Source organism: Arachis stenosperma, chromosome 9, assembly GCF_014773155.1.
Source record: "Arachis stenosperma cultivar V10309 chromosome 9, arast.V10309.gnm1.PFL2, whole genome shotgun sequence".
In the NCBI taxonomy this organism is placed as follows: Eukaryota; Viridiplantae; Streptophyta; class Magnoliopsida; order Fabales; family Fabaceae; genus Arachis; species Arachis stenosperma.
This window is the reverse complement of record NC_080385.1, coordinates 10,777,644-10,800,631: the sequence shown is the minus strand read 5'-3', so window position 1 is coordinate 10,800,631 and position 22,988 is coordinate 10,777,644. Positions and strand designations below refer to the sequence as shown.

At 29.8% G+C, this 22,988-nt stretch overlaps 2 protein-coding genes and 1 pseudogene across 2 annotated transcripts; 1 reads left to right on the top strand and 2 right to left on the bottom strand.

Annotated features, from left to right (window-relative positions):
* The first annotated feature begins 11,514 nt into the window (after nucleotides 1-11,514).
* LOC130949043 (caffeoylshikimate esterase-like) lies at nucleotides 11,515-15,924 on the top strand. The gene is made up of 8 exons (XM_057877876.1): nucleotides 11,515-11,715; nucleotides 13,595-13,624; nucleotides 13,822-13,948; nucleotides 14,065-14,211; nucleotides 14,492-14,622; nucleotides 14,714-14,854; nucleotides 14,982-15,080; nucleotides 15,697-15,924. The coding sequence occupies exons 1-8, from the start codon at nucleotides 11,515-11,517 to the stop codon at nucleotides 15,922-15,924; spliced, it is 1,104 nt and encodes a 367-aa protein (XP_057733859.1).
* A 545-nt stretch (nucleotides 15,925-16,469) lies between these two features.
* On the bottom strand, nucleotides 16,470-19,028 carry LOC130948498 (probable serine/threonine-protein kinase SIS8). Its single transcript, XM_057877245.1, has 6 exons — nucleotides 18,320-19,028; nucleotides 18,148-18,187; nucleotides 17,804-17,872; nucleotides 17,094-17,194; nucleotides 16,665-16,743; nucleotides 16,470-16,557 (listed from the first exon to the last, which is right to left on the bottom strand). Exons 2-6 carry the CDS (start codon nucleotides 18,157-18,159, stop codon nucleotides 16,555-16,557), a joined length of 264 nt encoding a protein of 87 aa, XP_057733228.1. The 5' UTR covers nucleotides 18,160-18,187; nucleotides 18,320-19,028; the 3' UTR covers nucleotides 16,470-16,554.
* Nucleotides 19,029-19,230: 202 nt separating this feature from the next.
* On the bottom strand, nucleotides 19,231-21,092 carry LOC130948494 (pentatricopeptide repeat-containing protein At1g62930, chloroplastic-like; annotated as a pseudogene).
* Between the last annotated feature and the right edge of the window lie 1,896 nt (nucleotides 21,093-22,988).

The following is a 22,988-nucleotide window of genomic DNA, read 5'->3' as shown; positions in this document are numbered from 1 at the left end:
TATATGCTCATGCAGGAATCCTAAAACTTGAAAATATTTGGGACCAAGGAGTACAGAGGACAACTAGAAATTCATCATGTGTTAATATCTTTAACTTGAAAAAACTTTATTTTTTTTTGAAGTAGATGGGTACAGATGACTCAAGTTATGTACAATTGATTTTTTGGACGTAGACCTATGCTGATTACTCTAACCATGAAGAATGACCCTTTTAAAAAGTGTTGTGTGGTGATAAAATGGTACTATTTTATAGTCCTGGTCGTTGTTACATTATTTGCGTTTTGTTATATGTTTATAGAAATTGTATATGATTTTTTATCACACGTAGTAAGAAAGAAATACTAGTCACTTTTGATAATATTTTATTTTGTAAATATAATTTTGTGAAACTTTTTTCTTAAATATGATTAAAGAGATTAATGATGTAAAGTATGAGTAGTTTTTATTATTCTTTTAGGAAATTATTTATTTATATGTATTTAAAAAGAATGATACTAATTTTTATTTACGACCTTAAACGACAACAAAAAAGGATAAATTCAAAAAAATATTATTATTAATAAAGATAACACTTTAAAATTTTTAAATGTAATTGGGATCACTTTTTTTATTTTAAAAATAATTTAAATACATTGGTATATTATAATTTATATATAATATAAGGAATGGTATTTATGTAATTTCACTTGTTTATGATTTTTTCTCTTCCTACTTTTTCTTTCATTCAAATAAAAGAAAATTTTTCTTCCATTTTCTTTCTATCTATTTTCTCTTCATTCAAACAACATAAAAAAAATTAACTTTTTTTTTATTTTATTTTTTTTTTATTTTCTTTCCTCCCATTTTCTTTCTTCTCATTTTCCATCATCCATCCAAACAAATTGTTCATGCTATCTTAGAATTGGAGGATATGCACGTTTTGGAATTTCATATGTTACTATTAGAGAAATATTGGCAAAAAATCAGCGAATAGCAAGTCATCGATGGCCAAACTGTTAGTAAAATTAATATTGGCGTTAATTGATACGTATCATATTATCAACGCAATGAATTTACCTATAATCACGCAGTTGATAAATATTTTACTATTAAAACTTATTTTTAATTATATAAAAATGTAAAATTGGTAATATAATTTATTTATTTTTTATTTTTGTTAAATTTAAATTGATTATCGACAACCTAAACGGTCACTAATAAATAATAAGTAATTAAAAATAAATTTACAATTTCTAAATACAATACCGAATGACAACAAAATTGATTTTAGTTTTAGTTTTCAATTTTAAAAGTAAATAATATATATATTTACCCACGGCTAATCAGCAGAACTGAATAAATCGTTCCTTCTTCCGCATCTTTCTCTTCAATTCTATCGGTATACCTTCCTCATTACTATCATTATTTGTTTCGATAGTTTAAAATGTCTGAATCTTTTGGCATTTTAAGTTTGGTCCGACCATTCAAACTTGGCAACAAATTCACTGCTTCCATTTTTCGTTGGTCAAAGAAGCCTCTATTGCAGCCTATTACATTGATGTGACCTTTCAAAAGTTATTTCTGCTCTGATGATGATTACTATAATTACTACGATTATTTCCACTTTTTTATTTTTCATATTGGAAAGAAGATAGAGTATCACATGAGTATGAGAGAACATAGTGCTTTACGTAAGTGTGATGGTTTGGAAATCTCTGGATCCGATTTCATGACTTGTAAAATTTTTTCTCATCCAGCAAAGAAATCGCTAGGTCCGATTTCTTTGGACCCAAAAAAATTTGAATGTAAAACATGAAATCGGTGGGTCCGATTTCCATGCACTGCCTTCCATAAACCACAAATCGAACAGTCCGATTTGTGTCCCTTTTCAACTGCAATAAATCGGACCGTCCGATTTCTTCCCTTCACCTGAACGCCGTCACAACGATATAAAACACCCCCAAGTTTTATAACCCAGCATTACACCAAACTTGGTCTTATATAAAAAAAATTAGCCTTTCATTTCATATCAAAACTTTAATTTTCACATTAAAAGCTAAATATTGCTATTTGCATATACATATATATATATATATTATACAATAATTGACTAACTGCACATTTACTTTGCAGTAAAGAGATATTCTGAACACTGAAAGATTTTAATTTTAATAAAATAAAAGTAAATGCTATAGTGGTTAAGATATGATGTCTAATTTACTAAAAAAGTAAAGAAATCATATTTAATAAATTTTAAATATTTTATTTTTATACATTTTATTTTTTATTTATAAAAATAAGTTAGACAATTTAAACACCACAATAAAAAATACTATAAAATCCATTTAAAATAAATTATAAAAGATGTGATTAACAAAATAACTTTTTAAAGATATATTCCGTTTAACAAATTGAATTAAATACTTACTCAACAATTAATTTATATAATCAACTATTAACTTTTTTATAGAATTATTAATTTAACTTTTATCATAGGTATTTTTATTATCTCTCTTCTTTTTATTTACAACATCTATTTTTACTTCCACCACATGCATTCTCTCTCTCTCTCTCAACTATCACTGTCATACTGCTCCTCCTCTCCATCTCACCCTCTTCTTCTTCTCTTTTCATCACAAATTTTATTAGGATTTTTTCCTTTCATCTTTCTTTTTTCTTCTATTGTGTTACTAGTGATATATATGATGACACTATATTTAAATAAGTAAGAATTGAATTTTAAATCTTTAAACTATAGATACTTTAATATTATGTTATAAAATTATTTTTTTAAAATTTAGACTGATAAAAAAATACACAAATAATTATATATTTAATACATTTATATATATTTTATGCATTTTTCAAATTAAAGTCAAGCACCCAAAATCTTATTTAATCCTCTTAGCTATTATTCTTGTGATCCAAAAATTTAGACTGATAAAAAAAACACAAATAATTATATATTTAACACATTTATATATATTTTATGCATTTTTCAAATTAAAGTCAAACACCCCAAAATCTTATTTAATCCTCTTAGTTATTATTCTTGTGATAAGTAGTCTTATGGATGTTATATATTGTAATTCTCACACTGTGCTCATTACTTAATTGTTTTGTAAAATGTGACTCCATTCCTCTATAAACATAACAGTGATTGGAAAAAAAACATAACAGTGGTGGAGATTGATGTGAGCATGCATCATTAGAGAAGGGTGCTAATCAATTTTATTTATTTATTTATTTTACTTTATAGATTTGTGTAAATTAAAGAAGAATTATGGGGATAACTATGAGTTTAATTTTATGTATTGACCAGTATAAAATTTTTTATATCATTATTCAATTATATTATTTATTTTTTTGGATAAATATTTTTACAACAAATATAAAATTTAGTTATTTTTACTAATTTAATAATACATTATTAAATATATGTATAAAATTTTATCTTTTATATTATATTTATAATGTATCAAAATTAAATTTTAATTTTATTTATCAAAAGAGAACCATAATTAATTAATTAACTACTCAAGCACATTATTATGGTTGATCTATTTAACAAGATTATTAATTATGGAAAGATAAATTAAATATGCAACTTATAATTTTCTAAAAGAAGTAGTAATGAATTACCAATCAGCTAATTAAAACACTTTACTCAATATTTTTTTGGTTGCTAACATTTTTCAGTTTGACAAGTTAAAAATTAATTCGTTGTGCATCTGAATTTTATTTAACGGTTTATCGACTGTCGTTGGCCAATAATAAAATTGTTATATATACAAAATAAAATTCGAAATCTTCGATATTTATTTAAACAGCGAGTGAACTGAACACTTAAACAATCCAATTTGATTTAAAACACTCAAGATTTAAATGGATGAAGATGGCGAGGACGTTGGTTAATTATTAGGATGCACAAGTAGAGAATAAATAATAGATATTCCCTCAGTTATAGGTAGATGGGGTGGTATTAATATAAGGCTGCAAGGGTTGAATTAATTAAGTTGATTTGAAAATGAGCAGAGACTTTATATTGATGAGCACCATACATACAACCCATTTTCAGATGGTGTGGGAAAATGGGATGCATCTACAAATGTTTCTTTCAATATTTTGAATGAATAATAAGGAAAGTGTAGTTATTGGTTTGGAGATAAATACATGCACATGCCGACATGCATGCATGCTCAGAATACACAGCTCTAGAACCAGATTTAGATTCAGATTTCAGACTATTATGCCATACATAATGAAGGCCAAATAATGCATATATAAATTTTAGGGTTAGACTAATTAACAAAAGTAATAGTATTTTGTTTTGATGTTTCCAACGTAGACAAAATGTATAGCTAATCCCGCAAAGTAGTTAATATTTTGGTCTATCGCTTATTATTAAACAATGGATCGGAGTAAACAATATAGTTCAATTTTATGAACTTTAATAATAAATAGATTATCAAAAATTAATTACTAAAATTAATTACTAAAATCAATTATGATATATTTATATATAAATATGTATTATTTAAAAAAAATTAGGAGTCAATAATTTTTGTATTTTGTAATTAGCACTTAACTAAAAAAAAAGTAATTTACTATTATTAGATGTAATTTCACATTATTAAAAATATTATTGATAGTCAATTGATGATTACAAAATATAAAAGTTACTAGTCCTCTACCATTCCTCATTTATTTAATTTATTTTTAATATATATTTTATATTAATAATTAATTTTAATGATTAATTTTAGTATATACTTAGTATAATTGATATATTATTTATTGAACCAAACGTTTTTATTATTAAACTGAAAAAAATATAGTACTTATATATTTAAAAAATGTAATTATGATTTTTAAAAATCACATTAATTAGTTCAAGGAGATACATCTATTATTACAATAATGTTTGAAAAATAATAAAAATTAGTCTAAATAATTTAAAATTATTTTATTTAATATTTATTAATTATTATTAAAATAATTATATAATTTTAAATATAATAAATATATAATTATAAATATTATATATAAAAAATTATAGAGATTATATTATATAAAATAATTTTAGATATTATTTTTTATTATTACCGCATCTATTATACAGGCATCGTGAGACGTCAAACGCATCAAATCCTATATAAGTGACGCTAATTAATTTTGAACTAATAATACTAAATTAATCTTAGTGAACGTAATGAGAGGATAGATAAAGTATTGATATACGGAAGACGATTTAAGGGTTAAATTGGTGCATACATGCATAGGAGATTTTAGTCGAGGTACTTGCTCGGTTTGCTCCTATACATATATCAAATCAAATATGCATACATATAAAGTGAGAGAGAAAAAATTATGTGGGTCTTTTTTTTTTTACAACGAATATTTCTCTGTATTCTACCTATATCTCTAATTTATATATGAGTGCCACTTTTAGACAAACAAAATATATAGGAGACATTATAATTAAAACTGTTGCACACTACATACGTATGTATGTATATATATACAATGATAACTGTTTTTATAGAGGATGGTCGGTGTATAATTTATCTGTTGATGAATATTTGTAAATTTTTTGTCTGAATGAGTTATATGTCGACAAGAAAAGAACAAGGAAGTGAGTACTTGCAAAAGACACTTCGACGCTTAAGTTAGTAAGTGAGTAATAAGTTTTACAAAAAATGTAATGAATCAAATAAACATTTTACCTCCCTTTTATATTTTGGGATGAAGCATCGACAATTATACTCTCAATAATTCGCATTAATGGAGAGTAATAGCATATCAAGGCATTACAATGTTCCTTTTGGTGCTCGTTATTGATCTATAACATATGCTGCCGAGTTATAGAATTAAGGACGAGTTATAACGGCCATATAATATATACTGTCAAGTTATAGTATTAAGGACAAGTTATAGCGACCATATCACAGCCTCCAAGTTTAGCCTGGCTATATTGTGATAAAGCAGGTTGAGCTTTTTTAGTTATAACTCCGCGGTCTGAGTTATAGGTATGAAGCCCCAAATCAACTTACTTTATTAACATAAAAAATAAAATAATTTGAATTTTAGATGTGATTTGAAGTTACGTGTATTAAAAAGTGTAGTAGTCTTGTCATTGATCGTGCTTTTGGTTTTTCCAATATAATTTTGAACCGTTGATTTAATAAATGCAACGATTAGGGTTTTTCATGGAATTGAATAGTTTCATTAAATGTGACATTACTTTTCTATTGAAGCATTTTGGAGTCTTAAAGTCATGAATAAAAGAAGTTAGTTTGTGTCACTGCCACTGTTTCTTCTTCTTTTTGCTTTTCTGAAAGAATTGTAGGTAAGGAGAAATATAAAGTTGAGGATCATGGCTCTTATAACTGGGTAAGTGAGGATGTGAGGATTTGTGGTTAACTATTTGTTGATGAGGGTAGTGTTGGTGAGATTGATTTGGTTTGGACTATTTGAATTTGACTTGATAGATATCTGAGTAATTGATAGATTGATATTTGATTTAGGCAATAGTTGTCATTGGTATGTTGGTCCTTATGTTTGTTAGGGATGTAATAGTAGAGCGAGAATATATTGTCTCTGTTTGATAACTGAGTTAGACAATGACTTGTTTTAGATTGTCATTGATGTATTGATCCCCGTTGCTAAGATGGGTTTGATAGAAGTGAATTTGTTGGGTAAGAATATCGCGTTGTTACCTTTGTTTGGGTGAGAATATCGCAACAATTTTTTACAGCCAGCTTCACTATTTTTCAACTTGACCATCCCATCGGTATTTAACTTAGGAGCCTCTATGAGCTGGATTTTACACTATTTCCTCTCTTTTCGGGAGTGGCCTTTCTCTCCCGCTTCTCTTTCTAGTACAAGCTACTTGATAATTTGTTATATTATTTTTAATTATTTTGACAGCATTAGTAAATCTCTAGAATAGGGAAATAAAACTTCCTTATTCTTCCAATTCCAAATCCACCAACATGTCATGAAGAATTCATCCCTCCAAAAAAAAGTGGAAGAAATTCTCAAAGAATTTTTCAAATTCAACTTTATCCAGTTGAACAATTTTGTGCCAAAGAATATCGCCGTTGCTGTTAGATGTATAATTTGTATCAATATTCTGGTAGTCTTTGGACAGTCCCTCATCGCATGTATTATGATTTTCTTTTACCTTTGACAACCATGTTAGATGTGCTCCCATCAGTCTACTTTTTTTTTCCGTTATTAGAATTTTCTATGGGATAGTTTCCACATAAAGATTTTGGTTCTTTTCATCCCTTTTCAGCTCCAAATGGCCTTCTATATGCCTCTTTCTTCCTTCTATCGATGTTTTGTTTGCACTTGGTATGCTGATGCTACGGTCACTTCTCCTCTAGTATTGTGCTTCCATCTAAAAGAATATTCTGTGTTCTATCTTGGTGGAAGAATAGTCTAATCTTATTTATAATCAAACTCGGTAACTTATTCTCTATCCTTTATATATCCCATCTCCCATCATCATCAATATAATCTGCTACAGTTTCTTCTAGATGAATTTGTTGTACATTGCTGACTACTTTCTCGTAGAGGTATCCTTCCTCTAGAATTCAGTTATCAAACTAAAAAGATGTTTGCTCTCAATTTCCTATCATTTTGCTGTAATTCTGTGTCACTATAGGCCATAATTTCACCAGTTCTTTTCAGAGTGGAGAGTCAGCTTGTTTGCTTTGAACTCTTCTAATGTTTTATCTTCCTTTGATGTATTTGTGACTAAATATTTTAGCCCTATCCTATTTGAATCAATCACAAGTCTTCAAATTAGTTTCATGAGAAAAACATCATTAACTTTTTATATATTTCTCATTCCCAACCCTCATTGCACTTTTGAGAGACATAGAGTGTTCCAGCTTATCAAATATATTTTTCTTTTAATTTTGTGTATCCCTCCAGATAAATTCTCTATGCATTTTCTCTAGCTATGTATAGATCCCCTTTGATATCCTATTATGTTGGATTTCGAAATTTACAATTGGACTTAGAGTAGCTTTGATCAGAGTTATTCTTCCTGCTAGTGACAAGCAATTAGCTTTCCATCCCTTTAACTTACTTTGTATTCTTTCTATTACATTTTTAAATCTTTCTTTTCCTTTCCTCTGATTTGTGAACATATCACTAAGGTATCTTTGTAGGTTTGGTTTCTCTTGATAGTTGCAGATTTTTAAAATTGAGTCTCTAGTTTCTCTTCTTACATTATTGGAGAATACCACAAATGTCTTTCTCACACTTACTTTCAATCTAGAGAGCTTGCAAAATTTGTTCATACAACGTTTAATCTCCTCCATTTGCTCCCTTGTTGCTTCAGCAAACACTAGCAAGTTGTCCGCAAAGAGCAAATGAGATATGCTTGGTCTTGATCTACCTATTTTTATTGGTTTTCATCTTTTCTTGTTCACCTAATTCTCTATCATTTGAGACAGTCTATCCATGGCTATCACAAACAGATATGGAGAAATCGAGTTTCTTTGTCTCACTCTACAAGTAGGCTAAAAGCTATTGGTTTTTTCTCCATTCCATAAAATTTTATATGACATAGATTGCACACAATTCATTATTATCTTAATTATCAACTCATCTAGTAGTCCAAAGTCTACCAAACAATCTTCTAAAAAACTCTAACTCAATTTATCATAGGCTTTCTCGAAATCAAATTTTATTGCCATTAGGCCTTTTCTTCCTTTGACTCTCCTCAGCAACCTCCTTTGCTATTACTATATTATCTTGGATTTGTCATCCTAGAACAAAACTTTTTTGAAAAGGAGAATTTTGTCCCTCAAAATTGGTTTTAATCTTTCCACCACTATCTTTGAAATGCACTTATAACTCACAGGAAGATAGGTCGAAATTGAGTGATTATCTCTGGAATCTTTACTTTTGGTATAAGAGTTATCAAAGTTGTATTCAAATTTTTAATTAACTTTGGATTCCTCCATTATTATTGCACCAACTTGATTACACTTTCCCTCACTATTTTCCAGTTCTCCGTAAAGAAGGCAGCTGGGAATCCATCCGGCCCCGAAGCCTTAAGAGACCCTATATTATATATTGCTCTTTTCACCTCCATAACCTTTGGTATTATTGTTTGGTTGTGTTTTATATTCTCATCCAACATAAGATACCTACATTCTTACTCTACTTTGCTTGAGTCCAGGTTCTCTTCTTTATATAATTCTTTGAAGAATTTCATCACATGATCAACTAAAGTTTGATGCTCGGTCATCCAATCACCATCGTTGTTATTAAGTTTCAAGATTCGATTTCTTCTTCTCTAAATTATCATCTTGGTGTGATAATATTTCGTACTTCGATCCCCATCGATCAATCACTGTTTCCTGGATTTTTGCTTCCACATTGTCTCCTTCTTGTCTCATAATTCTTCAAGTTTTTTATTTAACTCCCCTTCTAATTCTTGTAGAAATTTATTCCTCCCATAACTCCTTGTCCTTTGAATACCAGCAATTTTCGCTATAATCCTTCTTTTTTGCTTTTCAATATGTCCAAACACATCCTTGTTCCATCTGATTAATTTCTCTGTGAAGCCATTCAACTCTCTATCTTCTTGATATTGATAGTTCTAATGTTGCTTTATGAAATTCTTGAACTCCGGATGCATACTCCACATTTCTTCATATCGAAAAGGTTTTTCTCTAACTTTACTTTTCATATGATTAGTGGTGACTAAGATTGGATGGTGATCCGATTTCACTCTAGCCAACACATCCACTCTCGCTTCCAAAAATTTCAGTCTCCCTTCTATATTTGCTAGAGTATGGCCAAGTATTTTAAACACCTTTTTTAAATTATCCCATTTTGGGCCCTTCCAAGTAAATCTAGTTCCCGCCGCTCCTAGGTTGATCAAGGCACAATCATTCACCTATTTTTTAAAGCGCCTACAAGCATTTGTATCTATTCTCTTCCTCGGCCTTTCTTCTCTTAAGGTTCCGCAATGTCGTTAAAATCTCCTACTATGAGCCATTTCTTTTGTATACTACGCTGCAAATTTTTTAGATATCCTCATGTATCTCTTCTTTTGTTTTCATTAGGACCGGCATATACTGCTGTTAAAAGTCATTCTCTATCACTTTCTCTATTCACTCCCATGTACACATATTGATTTTTGGATTCAATCACATTTATCTGAATGTCAGGATCTCTCCAAAGTACACAGATTCTTCCACTAAAACCCACTACTTTGTCAATATGCCAAAAATCAAAGCCAAAAATTTTTATAGCTCTTATAGCAACGTCCCAACTGTATCTAGTTTTAACTAAAATACCACATTGGGCTTATGAACTCTAACAATTTCTCTAAGGATTCAGCAAAAAGAAGCACACGCCATTCCTTTGCAGTTCTAGGACATGATTATCATTAATACAAAAGATTAAAATAAGGCTTATCCACCTACAAAGCTCAGTGTAATACACCTTCGATCATCTTCTTGACTTCACCGTTTGTGTCCTCCATTCCCTCCATTACCTCCAACTGAGGATTTGGTTCTTTCATTGCTATTTCAGCTCCTTCACATTGTTTATATTGTCGTAGAGCTTCTACCATCAAGTCTGAAGGAGGAGGAAAAGGAAGGTGATCGAAGAAATTCAAATGAGATAAAAGAAAGAGGAAAAGGAGGAGGAGATGGAGGTGATGACGTGGTGGTGTTGACAATAACAATAATAAAAGAGAAAAATGAAGAAAAAAAAAGGACGAAGAGAAGAAGAAACAACAACATTAGAAGTGAAAAGAAGAAGAAGAAAAACGTAGAAAAAGAAATCCATAAAAAAAAAAAATCGTCAAAAGACAGACATAATGGCATGTTTAGACAAAAAAAAATTAAAAATAATAGTACATAAATATCAATTAAGTTATATTAACTTAGTTGGATAATTAACTTGGTTACAGAATATTATTAAAAAAAGACATAAATTATAAATGAGTGTTAGTTACATTAAAATTACATTTCACATAACGGCCGAATATAAGTATTCTTAAATATATATCTGAGAGAATAATATATATAATTCTTAATTTATTACCAACTGAAAAAGAAACCTGGCCTATATAAATAGATCAGAGAAAATAAATTAAATAAAACGCAATAGCATTAATGCATAGGTGAGAAAATATTTACTCCATCCATCCACCACTTGTTTATTTAATTTATGAACCAAACTCCTGCCATAGTTTCATCTACTCATCACTCTTATACTACTCGTATCATATCATCATATATTTCTTTTCTTTCTTAATTTCCAACCCCCACTTTCCCTTCAAACTTTTTTTTTTTGTTTTAATTTAATTTTCTCTGTAACATTCACACCGGTGAGGGAGACACATTTTCTTCCATCCATATCTCTTCATATCAACTTCATTTTTTTATTTTTTTCTTTCATTGTCATATTATTGCTCCAATAATGTACTCTTAATTAAAGTGGTAGCATGCATTTAATTTTTTTTGTGTATATATAGGAGTAAGTGCTAGAAGAAAAATGGCCGAAAGAACAGGAAAAAAAGGAGAAGATAATGATCATGATGAGGAAGAAATAGAGAAAGAAATGGTGATGGAGAATCATAGTGAGGTGATGTTAGAAAACATTGGTGTGTGTAACATGGATGAAGCACCAGCTAGAAGACGTGCTCGTGAGGCTTTTAAGCATGTTCAACTTGCTATTGATCACTGCTTGTTTCGGGTAACATTGTTATTAATTTTAAAAATAATTAATTTTAGTTAATGAGACACATCTTTGTCAATCACATACACTATAAAAAATACTGATATTCTAATTTTATAAAGTTCTGTAATATTTTATTTTATTATTTTATATACAAAAATTAATTATTAAATCAGTTAGTATATATATATTATTTATATTATTTTTATTGTGTATTTTATATTTTAATATGTATTTTATATGAGTGATTAATTTTTAGTGCATATATAGTATAGTTAATTATTTTATGTGTGCCATATTTATTTTCATTATTTTTTACATCTAATAATAATACTTAAATTCAGATTTTTTATTTTAAATTTTAGATTTTAACATTTTTTATTTTTAAAAATTTTTTATGTTGACTAATGATGTGATCTAAACTTTAAAGCTAAAATGTTGGGTTTAAATATCATTATTGTTGATGCAAAATCAATAAAGTGCAAATGTAGATGAAGTATTTAAGAGAACAATTAATGGAGGACTTGTGCCGATTTATTAGTTTGTTGAATTGATTCTTCACTCATTCCATTTTAGAAAATGCTTTAATTTAAATTTATATATATGCATTTTTACCCCATGAGTAGCATAGAACATCCAGAAAACAAAGGGATAGCCTAGAAATAAAAATTACAATTTAGATTTATATATCTGCATGCGCTTTTTGTTTGGTAACTCGAGCAACACGACTAATTGTCATATAAATAAGAATTAATTTTTATATTCTAAAAAATGCATAACATTATAATTATTAATAGCTATACATATATAATAAATCGACCGGCCAATGACTCAAATGACATAATTTTTTCATACTCATCTAAGAGGTTGCAGATTCGAGTCTTTTTATCTTTTTTTTTTTTTACCGAAAATAGAGAGACTCAAACCTGCGACCTTTTAGATGAGTATGAAGAAACTATACTATTTGAGCTATTACTCATTGACCAAGTTTCTTTATCTTTAATAAAATAAAATAAAATCGACCAAATTAAGTACGAGCGAGACGAACTGATTAAGTTTTTTAATTATATTTTTACAAGCATTGAGAATTAATTTAAAAAAAATTATAATAAGAAATTGAACTTAGTATTTTTAAGTTATAAAAATTATTTACACACCATCTTGAACTATTAGACTATAATTAATTATATATTTTTATTATATAAAATGCATACATCTATATATAAAAATAGCAATTGAATATCAGATGAGACACCAATAAGAATAACACTCTTTCAAAGTATTAATTCTTAGGAAAAAATTCAATTCATTTTATAAAATTAATTATTGTCAGTGAAATAAAAATAAAATGATCCACCTAGTCAAAGGTCAACATGGATACTACATAATTCGGGAAAAGAAAATGCAGATAAGTTTTTAAAAAATATCCGAACGATCTATGAATATTGAATACCATATTCAATTCCCTTGCTTTGGCGGTTTGAACCTCCTATTCTCGTCCTATATTATTATTACATCAAGGTTTAAATAATTCTTTTCCATAAAATATTTTTTAATTTTGTTTCCTATAAATTTTCTTTCTCAGTTTTGACCAAGTAACATTTAGAAGTTTTCTATTTTAATTTTTACTATTAATTTATTCCATTAAATATTAATGTAGTTAGTTAAAAACAATATATATAATAAGTTAAATTACTAATGTGAGATGATGCAGGCATTTAATTTGTCAGGCAAATATTTAACGTAACAAATCAATAATTGAGACTAAAATAAATAACTTTTTAAAAAATATATTTTAGAGAAAACAAAAATTAGTTTTAGCCTTAACTTGAATCCTAATATAGAAAGAAATTAAGAGGATATTGCAACTAACTTTTGCTTTTGAAATTTGTTACAGTTACCTGTAGATGGGATAAAGATGAAAGAGGTAAAGGAGTCTAACATTTTTCCTCTATTAAAATTGTTGTTATTTTGAATGATCATTTACGCGGTCAATAAAATTAATAGTTATTTTTTATAATGTAGTGTTACGTGATTGAATATACGTGTAAAGTTTAATTTCTTTACACTCATGAAAATTAAATTTATATTTACACTTGGATTTTAATTATTATGTACATACAGGGCTATGAAGTGAACTCCAGAGGATTAGAGATATTCTCCAAAAGTTGGTTACCAGAAACATCTTCTTTGAAAGCAATAGTTTGTTACTGTCATGGCTATGCAGACACTTGCACATTTTACTTTGAAGGCATGGAACACATTACATTACACAAATATCTATTAATACATAACTTTAATACTAAAAGTTGTTATTATTGGATTTCGTTTTTATTCTTTTATCTTTATGTTATATTTTGTACTTAGGAGTTGCAAGGAAGTTAGCAAGATCTGGTTATGGAGTGTTTGCAATGGATTACCCTGGATTTGGTCTCTCAGATGGCCTTCATGGCTATATTCCTAGCTTTGAAAATCTAGTGAATGATGTCATTGAGCATTTCTCCAAAATTAAGGGTAAGATACATTATTTTCACTTGATTTAATTCTTCTTAAGTGAAAGTTTATGTTTATTATTAGTCAATATTAGATAATTTTTTTATTGTAATTTTTTTTATGTTTTTTGAAGGATTTAATATTAGAATTTAGAATTTAAAATAAAAAAATTAAAAAGTTGGTTGATATCAACCAAAAAAATTGATGTTTTTTTATTTCTACCAATTAGAGGAAGTTAAATTAAGGATTTCTTCACTTTTAACTTACTTCAGTTATTATTTTTTTTTTTTTTTTGGGACAGAACAAAAGGAGTATCAAAATTTACCAAGCTTCTTGTTAGGTGAGTCAATGGGAGGAGCCATTGCTTTGAAAATCCACTTGAAACAACCACATGCATGGGATGGTGCTGCTCTTATTGCACCTTTATGCAAGGTATATTAATTAAACTAATAATACACTATATCTATATATCTATATATGTATGTATATGTCACTCAATTATTTAACCAATTTTCTTTTGTAGTTTGCTGAAGATATGATTCCACATTGGTTGGTTAAACAAATACTAATTGGTGTCGCCAAGGTTCTTCCCAAGACTAAGCTAGTTCCACAAAAGGAAGAGGTGAAAGAAAATATATATAGAGATGTGAAGAAAAGAAAATTGGTAGGTCTTTAATTATGCAAATAATATTTTGATATGTTCTTGTTAAATTTTGGAAGAAACATACTACAGGCACCGTAATTTTGATAATTTTCACATTGTTTTTATCCTCCAACGTAATTTACTACAGGCACCGTATAATGTGTTACTATACAAGGATAAACCAAGACTTGGAACTGCATTGGAGTTGCTTAAGGCCACACAAGAGTTAGAACAGAGATTGGAAGAAGTAATTTCCTATCTGAATAACTAGAACTATATGATGCAAAACTTAAGCCTCAATTTCTTTGATAGATAAAAATAAATGAAGGAAATAACATTTTATGGTATGACTTGTGAGTAACACTAACCCTGAACATATGGTTTTATTATGTTGAACTCAATTCGTAAAATAACTTTTAAAATTAGAATTTAATTGAAAAATGTCAGGTACTAATACCTTTTATTAATATTAATCAATATTTTAGGTTAATATTTTATTTTTATATTATTAAAAATTAAAATTTAATATTTAAAATTTAAATTTTAAGATTTAAGATTTAATAAATACTATTTTTTTAAATACTAGATATAAAAATATTTGTATTAATTAATTATTGACAAAAATAATAAATTTTATTGATCATGTACTATTATTTAAACTTAAAAATAAGTAGATATTATAAAAGTCACTTATTAGGTTCACATGAATTCAAGTTGATGTTAAATCTTCCAAAATACTTGAGTTACTGTAATCAATTTTATTTTATTTTGTTTAAGACTGCAATGATAGGATATGACATGTTATATTGTGGGACCTACTCTAATCACATGAAATCCTCTAAAGAACATTAATGAATTGACAGGTGTCAGTGCCATTATTGATCATGCATGGAGAAGCTGATATAATAACTGATCCATCAGCTAGCAAGGCTTTGTATGAGAAAGCTAATGTGAAAGACAAGAAACTGATCCTCTATAAGGATGCTTTTCACACTCTACTTGAAGGTGAACCTGATGAAACAATATTCCATGTGCTTGCTGACATTATAACTTGGCTTGATGATCATAGCACCACAAAATACAAGTATTAAGCACCTTATTCTACTTTTAGATAATCATAATGTTTATTTGGTGTACTAGTATGATATAGAAGCAATGTCAATGCTTAAATGTGCTTGACTGCTTGTATTTACTAAACTTAAGTTTGCATAGTAGAATGTTCCTATGTTTCAATATAAGTAATTTATGTTACATGGTACTGCTGTGTCAAAGTTACTAATTTACTGCTACTCATTATGGCTGATGTACCAAGGACACAAAAAAGGTTAGTTTTCCACATGCATAAAGGATTTTGGGATGAAATTAAATAGAGTAATTAATTTTGGTTGAATAATGCTAATTGCCAAACTCTGTTACAAGGTGGACCACTAAATTAATTTATGTTAGTGTTTGACAGATTTTTTAACTAAGATTGTATTGTCTCTCTAAGATTATTATGCTATTCGGTTTTTTTTTTTAAATCATATTGTTTTTCGTATAAATAACTAGAGACATAATTATTAGATATTTACAAGTAAAATTTTCTGCTACTCATTATGGTTAATATCAAACACGAAAAAAAAAGTTAGTTTTCTACGTGCATATAAGAGTTGAGCTCAATAGAATAATATTGATTTTGGTTGTTGCAAAACTCCATCTGGCCTTCTAGTAGCTTCAATAGTTTACTGTAAATTAATTTACATAAAATTCTTCAATGGTAACATAATGAGAAGTAAACAAAGTAACCAAAATTAATGAAACTACATTGCAAGAAAAGAAAACAGAATCTTACAGTATCAAGGGCCATACTCAACCGCCTTCGCTCATCTAATTGATTGTTTGGTCGATGAATTAGTCTATACAAACTTCCTCTGCATAGGAAATATACAGATCAGACTTCAGAGTCATTAAAAGTAATGCTTCCAGAACAACATTAATCAAAATAATAAAAACTCCTGGAAAAGTGTAAGAGTCCAACACAATATATAGTAAGGTAAATTGTGTCTAAATTAACCAAATAATAACTGAAATTTTCATCTTATTTTTGCTCATTACTTCTCAATTGACATTTGAGCTATTAACAGCATACATCACATATTTTAGATGTTTATTTAGAAGTAATCTTTTTGGCCTGCATAGCACTATTCTGTACCATATACTAAGATCTATTTGCAATCCACAGTCTCATATGAATCTCAGGAAATAAGGAACCTTAAGTTACCTGGGAAGAAACTCAGTAACAATAGAAAGATTCGGAGGTCGAGTAACTGCTCCCATGAAGAGATCAACATTTGGATGCCTCAGTCTTTTCATTATTTGAACCTATGGCAACTTACATCATATGTTAAATATGCAGCAAAATCATATAAATTCATGAAAATGCACAACTAGTTTTGGCATTCATAAAAGAATTAAACAAAATCCCTTTTTTTGAATAAGTATAGTCAACTACATGAACTAAATAACTCCAATGTGCTAACCCTACTTCTTAGTCTCCATTTAATATATTCTTTACATATATATATGTTCTCTTATAAATACATTCATGCACCACTATATTCTCAAATTGCATTAGGAAATCTATTCATAGAGAGAAGCACACAAGATGGAAGTATATAACAACAATAGAAGCTATTAAATGTTGGAGAAATAAAACAAGGATTACATCAAAGAGCTTTCAAATGGTCAATCTTCATCAAGAACTTCTAAAAAAATGCAATTCAACAGGACAAAGTATTTAATCCAAATTTCAAATTATCCTGGGACAAATACAATAACAATCTAAATAAAGTATTGCAGCTATCTGATATGTCAATATGGAGCATAAAATTCACATCTGATAGTTGTAAATGTGTACTAAATGAAATCATTCATCAACAAAGATAAACATATGAGTAGAAACTACAAAAAAAGACACTAATGAAATATTACCTCACTTTTGAATTCTTCAAGTGATTCACCAGATATATCTTGATCAAGAAATCTTTTTACAGCAACTTCCTACAAACCAAAGCAGAGACCTGATGTAAATGAAAGAATTCAAAAACCTACAGCCTAACAGAAAAACACAACAAAAAATAATGACAAGCATAAAAGGTAGTCAAGTATAAGGTATTGGTTACTTTTGTTAAGGATAAAAATGAAACTGAAGCCAAAAATTTCTTGGGCCTTGCTCAGTTAAGAAAAAAGTCACATTTTATAATTTGTTTCTTGAAAATACAATTTGAATTGTAAGATAGATATGGAATGTATGCCTGAGTAGGAATAAAACTCACTGTTCCATGCATTCACCACGGTATACCTCCCCATACGATCCTGAATGCAAAAAATAGGCCAGCAAAATGTAATTTTAGTCATCATATGGGAATTTATATGTATAAAATTATAAATAACACCATCTAACACAAGAATGTAACCAAATCTTATAGAGCAAAGTACAGTTAATACCAAGTCCCGTACGTTCACCCAGTGTGATTTCCTCCAACGGAATGTCATACTCGGCAACATCATCTAATGTAAAATCAGATTTTGTACTGTCATTGCTTACTATTAGATCTATCAGATATTCTATCACCTTCTGAATTTGCTCCTACCACAATATTCTCACCATCACCACTACCCTTCGGCTCATAACCAGTGCCATCCATGTGTCCGTCACTTCGACTGCCTTGCTCATACTGTTTGCTGACAGACACAGTGGTTGCTACTACAGCTGCAGCAGTTGCAGTGGCCGCTGCAGCTACTGGAAGCTCAATGTTCGAGTCACTGTTTGACTTTGCTACAGCAGCTACCATAGAGGAAGCAACAACAGCAGCAGCTGCTGCAACTGGAACATTTTTCCCATATGTTACCTGGGATGGTGTATGTTGTACAGCTGCTAACTTCGGATCAAGAAGAAGGTTTATTCCTAAACCTTCAACAGGCTTAGAGTGCTCCAGCTGGCTGCTTGAACCTCCTTTCGGATGAACTCTTGGTGAGGCAATGTAGGACCGAGATTTTCGTCAACCTGAGTCTCTTGTCCACTTTCTGGTTTGTGTTCATCTTTTTCTTCAGTTGGGGAGCCTAACTCGTGATAAATTTCAGAAACTAAATTTGGCGGAGCAATGACACAAGTTTCAAGTAAAACATCATGTAGTTTTTTAGCTAAGTGAGGATTTTCCTTGGCAGCATCAATCATATATAATGAAACATCTTTGACTTTCATTCTGCGCATGGCAGGGGAACCTTTTGCAAATGTTTGTAAACCTCTTTTTTGTTTTTCTTAGTTTCTAGCTTGATAATAGTTAAGATATATGGTCTCATAGGATAACAGTAAATAACTATTAATTACTATAGAGAGATCTTAAACACTTAACCTGTAAGCTACAACGAGAAATATCCTCCAAAGAATCAATAAAGCATAGTGGAATCAAAAAGGATGATAGCAATTGCAAACATTGAAAGTTTAAACTTAATTGAATAAAAATGAGATAGTCAAGACATCAGTGGTAATGATGTTATGGCATTGCCAAAGTCCTCTGACCCAACCGATACAGAATTTACAGAACTATGATACACATTCAGCAACAATAGAGATGTGATTTTAATTTGAGTTGATGTATCTTATCTTTTTTCATCCATTCAGTAAGCCTCTAGCAATCATTTCCCGAAGAAGTTTCTCCGCCATGTCATTCTCACCTTTTTCAAACAAAGCACGAATAATGATTTCAAAAGTCATAGCATTTGGTAAGCAACCATTGTCTTCCATTTCCGACAGCAGGGCCAATGCTTCTTCAAATAAGCCCTCTTTGCAGAGCCCATTGATCATAATAGTGTATGTCCTCACATTTGGACAATGGTTTTTAATGGAAAGTTCTTGAAAAATCTCTTTTGCATCTATAAGTCTTCCACTTTTACATAGGCCATCAATAAGTATACTATAAGTGCATATATTTGGTTCAATGCCACTCTCTTTCATCTGAATAAATAACATAAGTGCCTTGTCAAGTTGTTTGATATTGAACATCGCATCCAACAAGGAATTGTAAGTGATTATATCAGCAGGTTGACCTTTATTATGCATCTCAACAAGAAGCTTTGAAGCACAAGAGATTCTCCTTGATTTTCCCAAGCCATCAATTAGAGTATTGTAAGTTACCGTGTCAGGAACCAAGTTCTTGCGACGCATCTCTTTAAAGAGATTCAAGGCATCATCCATCAATTTACTTTTGCACAAGCCATTAATAATAATATTGTAACTTCGGATATTAGGAGCCATTCCTATCTGAGCCATTGTGTCGAATATACATTTTGCCTTGTTTAATTCGTTAACCAGGCAATACCCATCCATTAAACAATTATAAGTAACCACAGTTGGTTCCACAGCATCTTTTGTCATCACAGCCAACACACTCTTAGCATCTTTGATATTTCCCTCCTTACATAGTCCATCAATCAAAGTATTATAGGTTTGAACATCTGGAGTAATGTTTTTCAGCATCATATGATTTAGTAAATCAATGGCTTCCTTAAGTTGACCCACAAGGCACAATCCAAAAAGTAGAGTGTTATAGGTGATGAGATTAGGAGAAATTCCCCGAGCAAGCATTTCAGAATATAAATGAAAAGCCTCACTTACAAGTGTATCCTTGCAGAGGCTATCAATAATTGTGTTGTACATGACGACATTAGGAACAGTGCCATACCGTGGGATCTTTTTCAACACTTGAATAGCAGCTGCTGTGTGTCCGGTCTTACCGAGCCCATTGATCAAAGTTGCATAAGTGACTTGGTCGAAGTGAAATCCATGAGCCAGCACTCTGTCATGAAAGTGCAGTGCTTTTTCAACATTACCACAGAGACAGAGACCTTTAATGAGTGTATTCAATGTTATGGTATTTGGCTGGAAACCCATCCTGAAAATCTTGGCCAATATAGAGAAAGCGAGAGTGATCCGACCCATGCCGCAGCAACAATTGATTAAAATATTCATAGTAACTATGCTGAAAGAGGGAAATGGCGGTTGGGAAATGGTGCGTCTTGGCAAGAGACCCCAAAATCTGGTTAAATTGGATGATAGATGGAGTGCAACGCATAGAGAGCATGCGAGTGAAGGAATCAACAGCTTCATCAACATGGCGAGGGGATGTGAGTTCAGAATGAGAGTGAAGGCTTGACATTGAACATGAACAGGAAGGAAAGCGAAAAGGGAAAACATAGGCCACAATATGAAGAGAGAAGCTGAACCTAGAGAATGATGCTGCACGCAACATGTTTGTGTAAAATCCGATCAAATGAGAAGAAGGAGTTGGAAGAGAAGAGCGAATTCAATGGTGGAAACAATCACTGTCATGAAACAAAGGTTGAGACTTGATAGTTGAGACCAAATCAAAGAACCATGTTAATGAAATTGGAGATAATTTTCTGATTATTCGCACATCATAGCTGATTATCTAAAAGAAAGATAATTGTATTTTCCCTTGTATTTTTTGTTGTAATGGTTAATGGAAAAAGAAGGTTAAGGAGGTGGAGATTTCTGTTGTTGGATTATTGTGTTTTACTCATTTATCTTAATTACCATAATTTTTGAATATATTCAAGATTTAAATTCGATTAATAAGCCACCAAATTATCTATAAAGATAACAATGTTGGACACGATTTACAATTAATAAAAATGTACTAAAAGTTGTACCAATTGAGCCCAAAAAAGATTATGAAAATCAAATATTCGTAATAAAACTTCATCACAAAATGAAGTAATAACAATAATATTAAAGATAGATTCCATTACAAATTTACAACCAAAGAATTACTTAAATGCACCAAATTAAAATCAGTTATTATGACACAAATGAACTATAATTTCATAGTCATATAAACCTAATACGACAATAGTGTTTGCTTCCTTCTTATATCCTTCAAATACAAATAGAGAGGGGTTGTAAAAATTTTAATTTTAATTTAAATTTTTATGATTACAATTAAATAGGAAAGCATTATTGTCAATGCTATCCTTTTTTTTTTCAAAAATAATAGTGATATTTTATTTACTAAAAAAATAAATATAAAATCTAAAAATCAAGATAAAAAAAAGATAAAAGAAATTTCCAAATATTCACTAGCATGTGAAATTTTAAGAAGAAAATAATATAGGAAAGTAGATAGGAAAAAAATATTGAGGCACTATGCATAAGGTAAAATAGATAATTTTTGCTTCAACTTAAGCAATGTTGTTAGCACTTTTTCTGGAAGCTCCTGGACATGCTCGAAGACTCGTTAACACCTCTCCTTCCAAATATTCTAAGCTATAATGAAAATCAGTCGAGTTCTTTGAGGGCTTGTTCTTTGAAGTCTAATTTGTAACACCGAATCCCTTCACCAATTGAAGAACAAGGAATATCTATAGTCTCGAATGAGGTAAGCCAAAAGACTCATCTTCCTCACTAGATTAGCGTCTCCACAGAAAAATAGACAATGCATGAGTAATTTTGGAGCTGACTTGCAAATTAGACAAGTTGCCGGAGTGGATAAGAACCATTGGTGGATGAGAAGCAGAACATGAAGCTTGCCATGGAGGATTTTCTATTGTATAAAGTTTGGACAAAATTCAATAGAGGTATGGCAAAATTGGTAAGCACTCTTGTACCTTGATACACCATCATATGTTTTTGCTCTATTTATTGAATTGTGTCTTCACCTTCACCTGGAGTTATGAAGAGGATTTGTTGAGCAATTTCTAGAAGGAAAAGATTTGAGACTAATACTTGGTTTCACTGTTTATTTGACAAAAACGGGTCTTTCAACCATAAAAGATGGTAACTATCTGATAATAGGACCACAAACGGTAGAACAGTGAAGGAGTAAGGAGTGGCGAGCCTTGGTTTATTGAAGATTTGAATATCACCAGAACTTCTTTCCAACTAATGCCTTTTTCTACAACTCGCCTCTCTTTAAGAATACTTTGCCAACCCCAACAAGATAAAGTTTCTACTTCTGCTGTAAGGATAGAATTGAATATGAAGTATTTACCTTTAAGTATTTTAGAAAGAAGAGAGTTAGGTTGAATCACGATAGCACTGTTTATTCAAAAAAGCCAAGTTTTGAACCTGAGATCTTTGAAACTACTCCCACCTTCT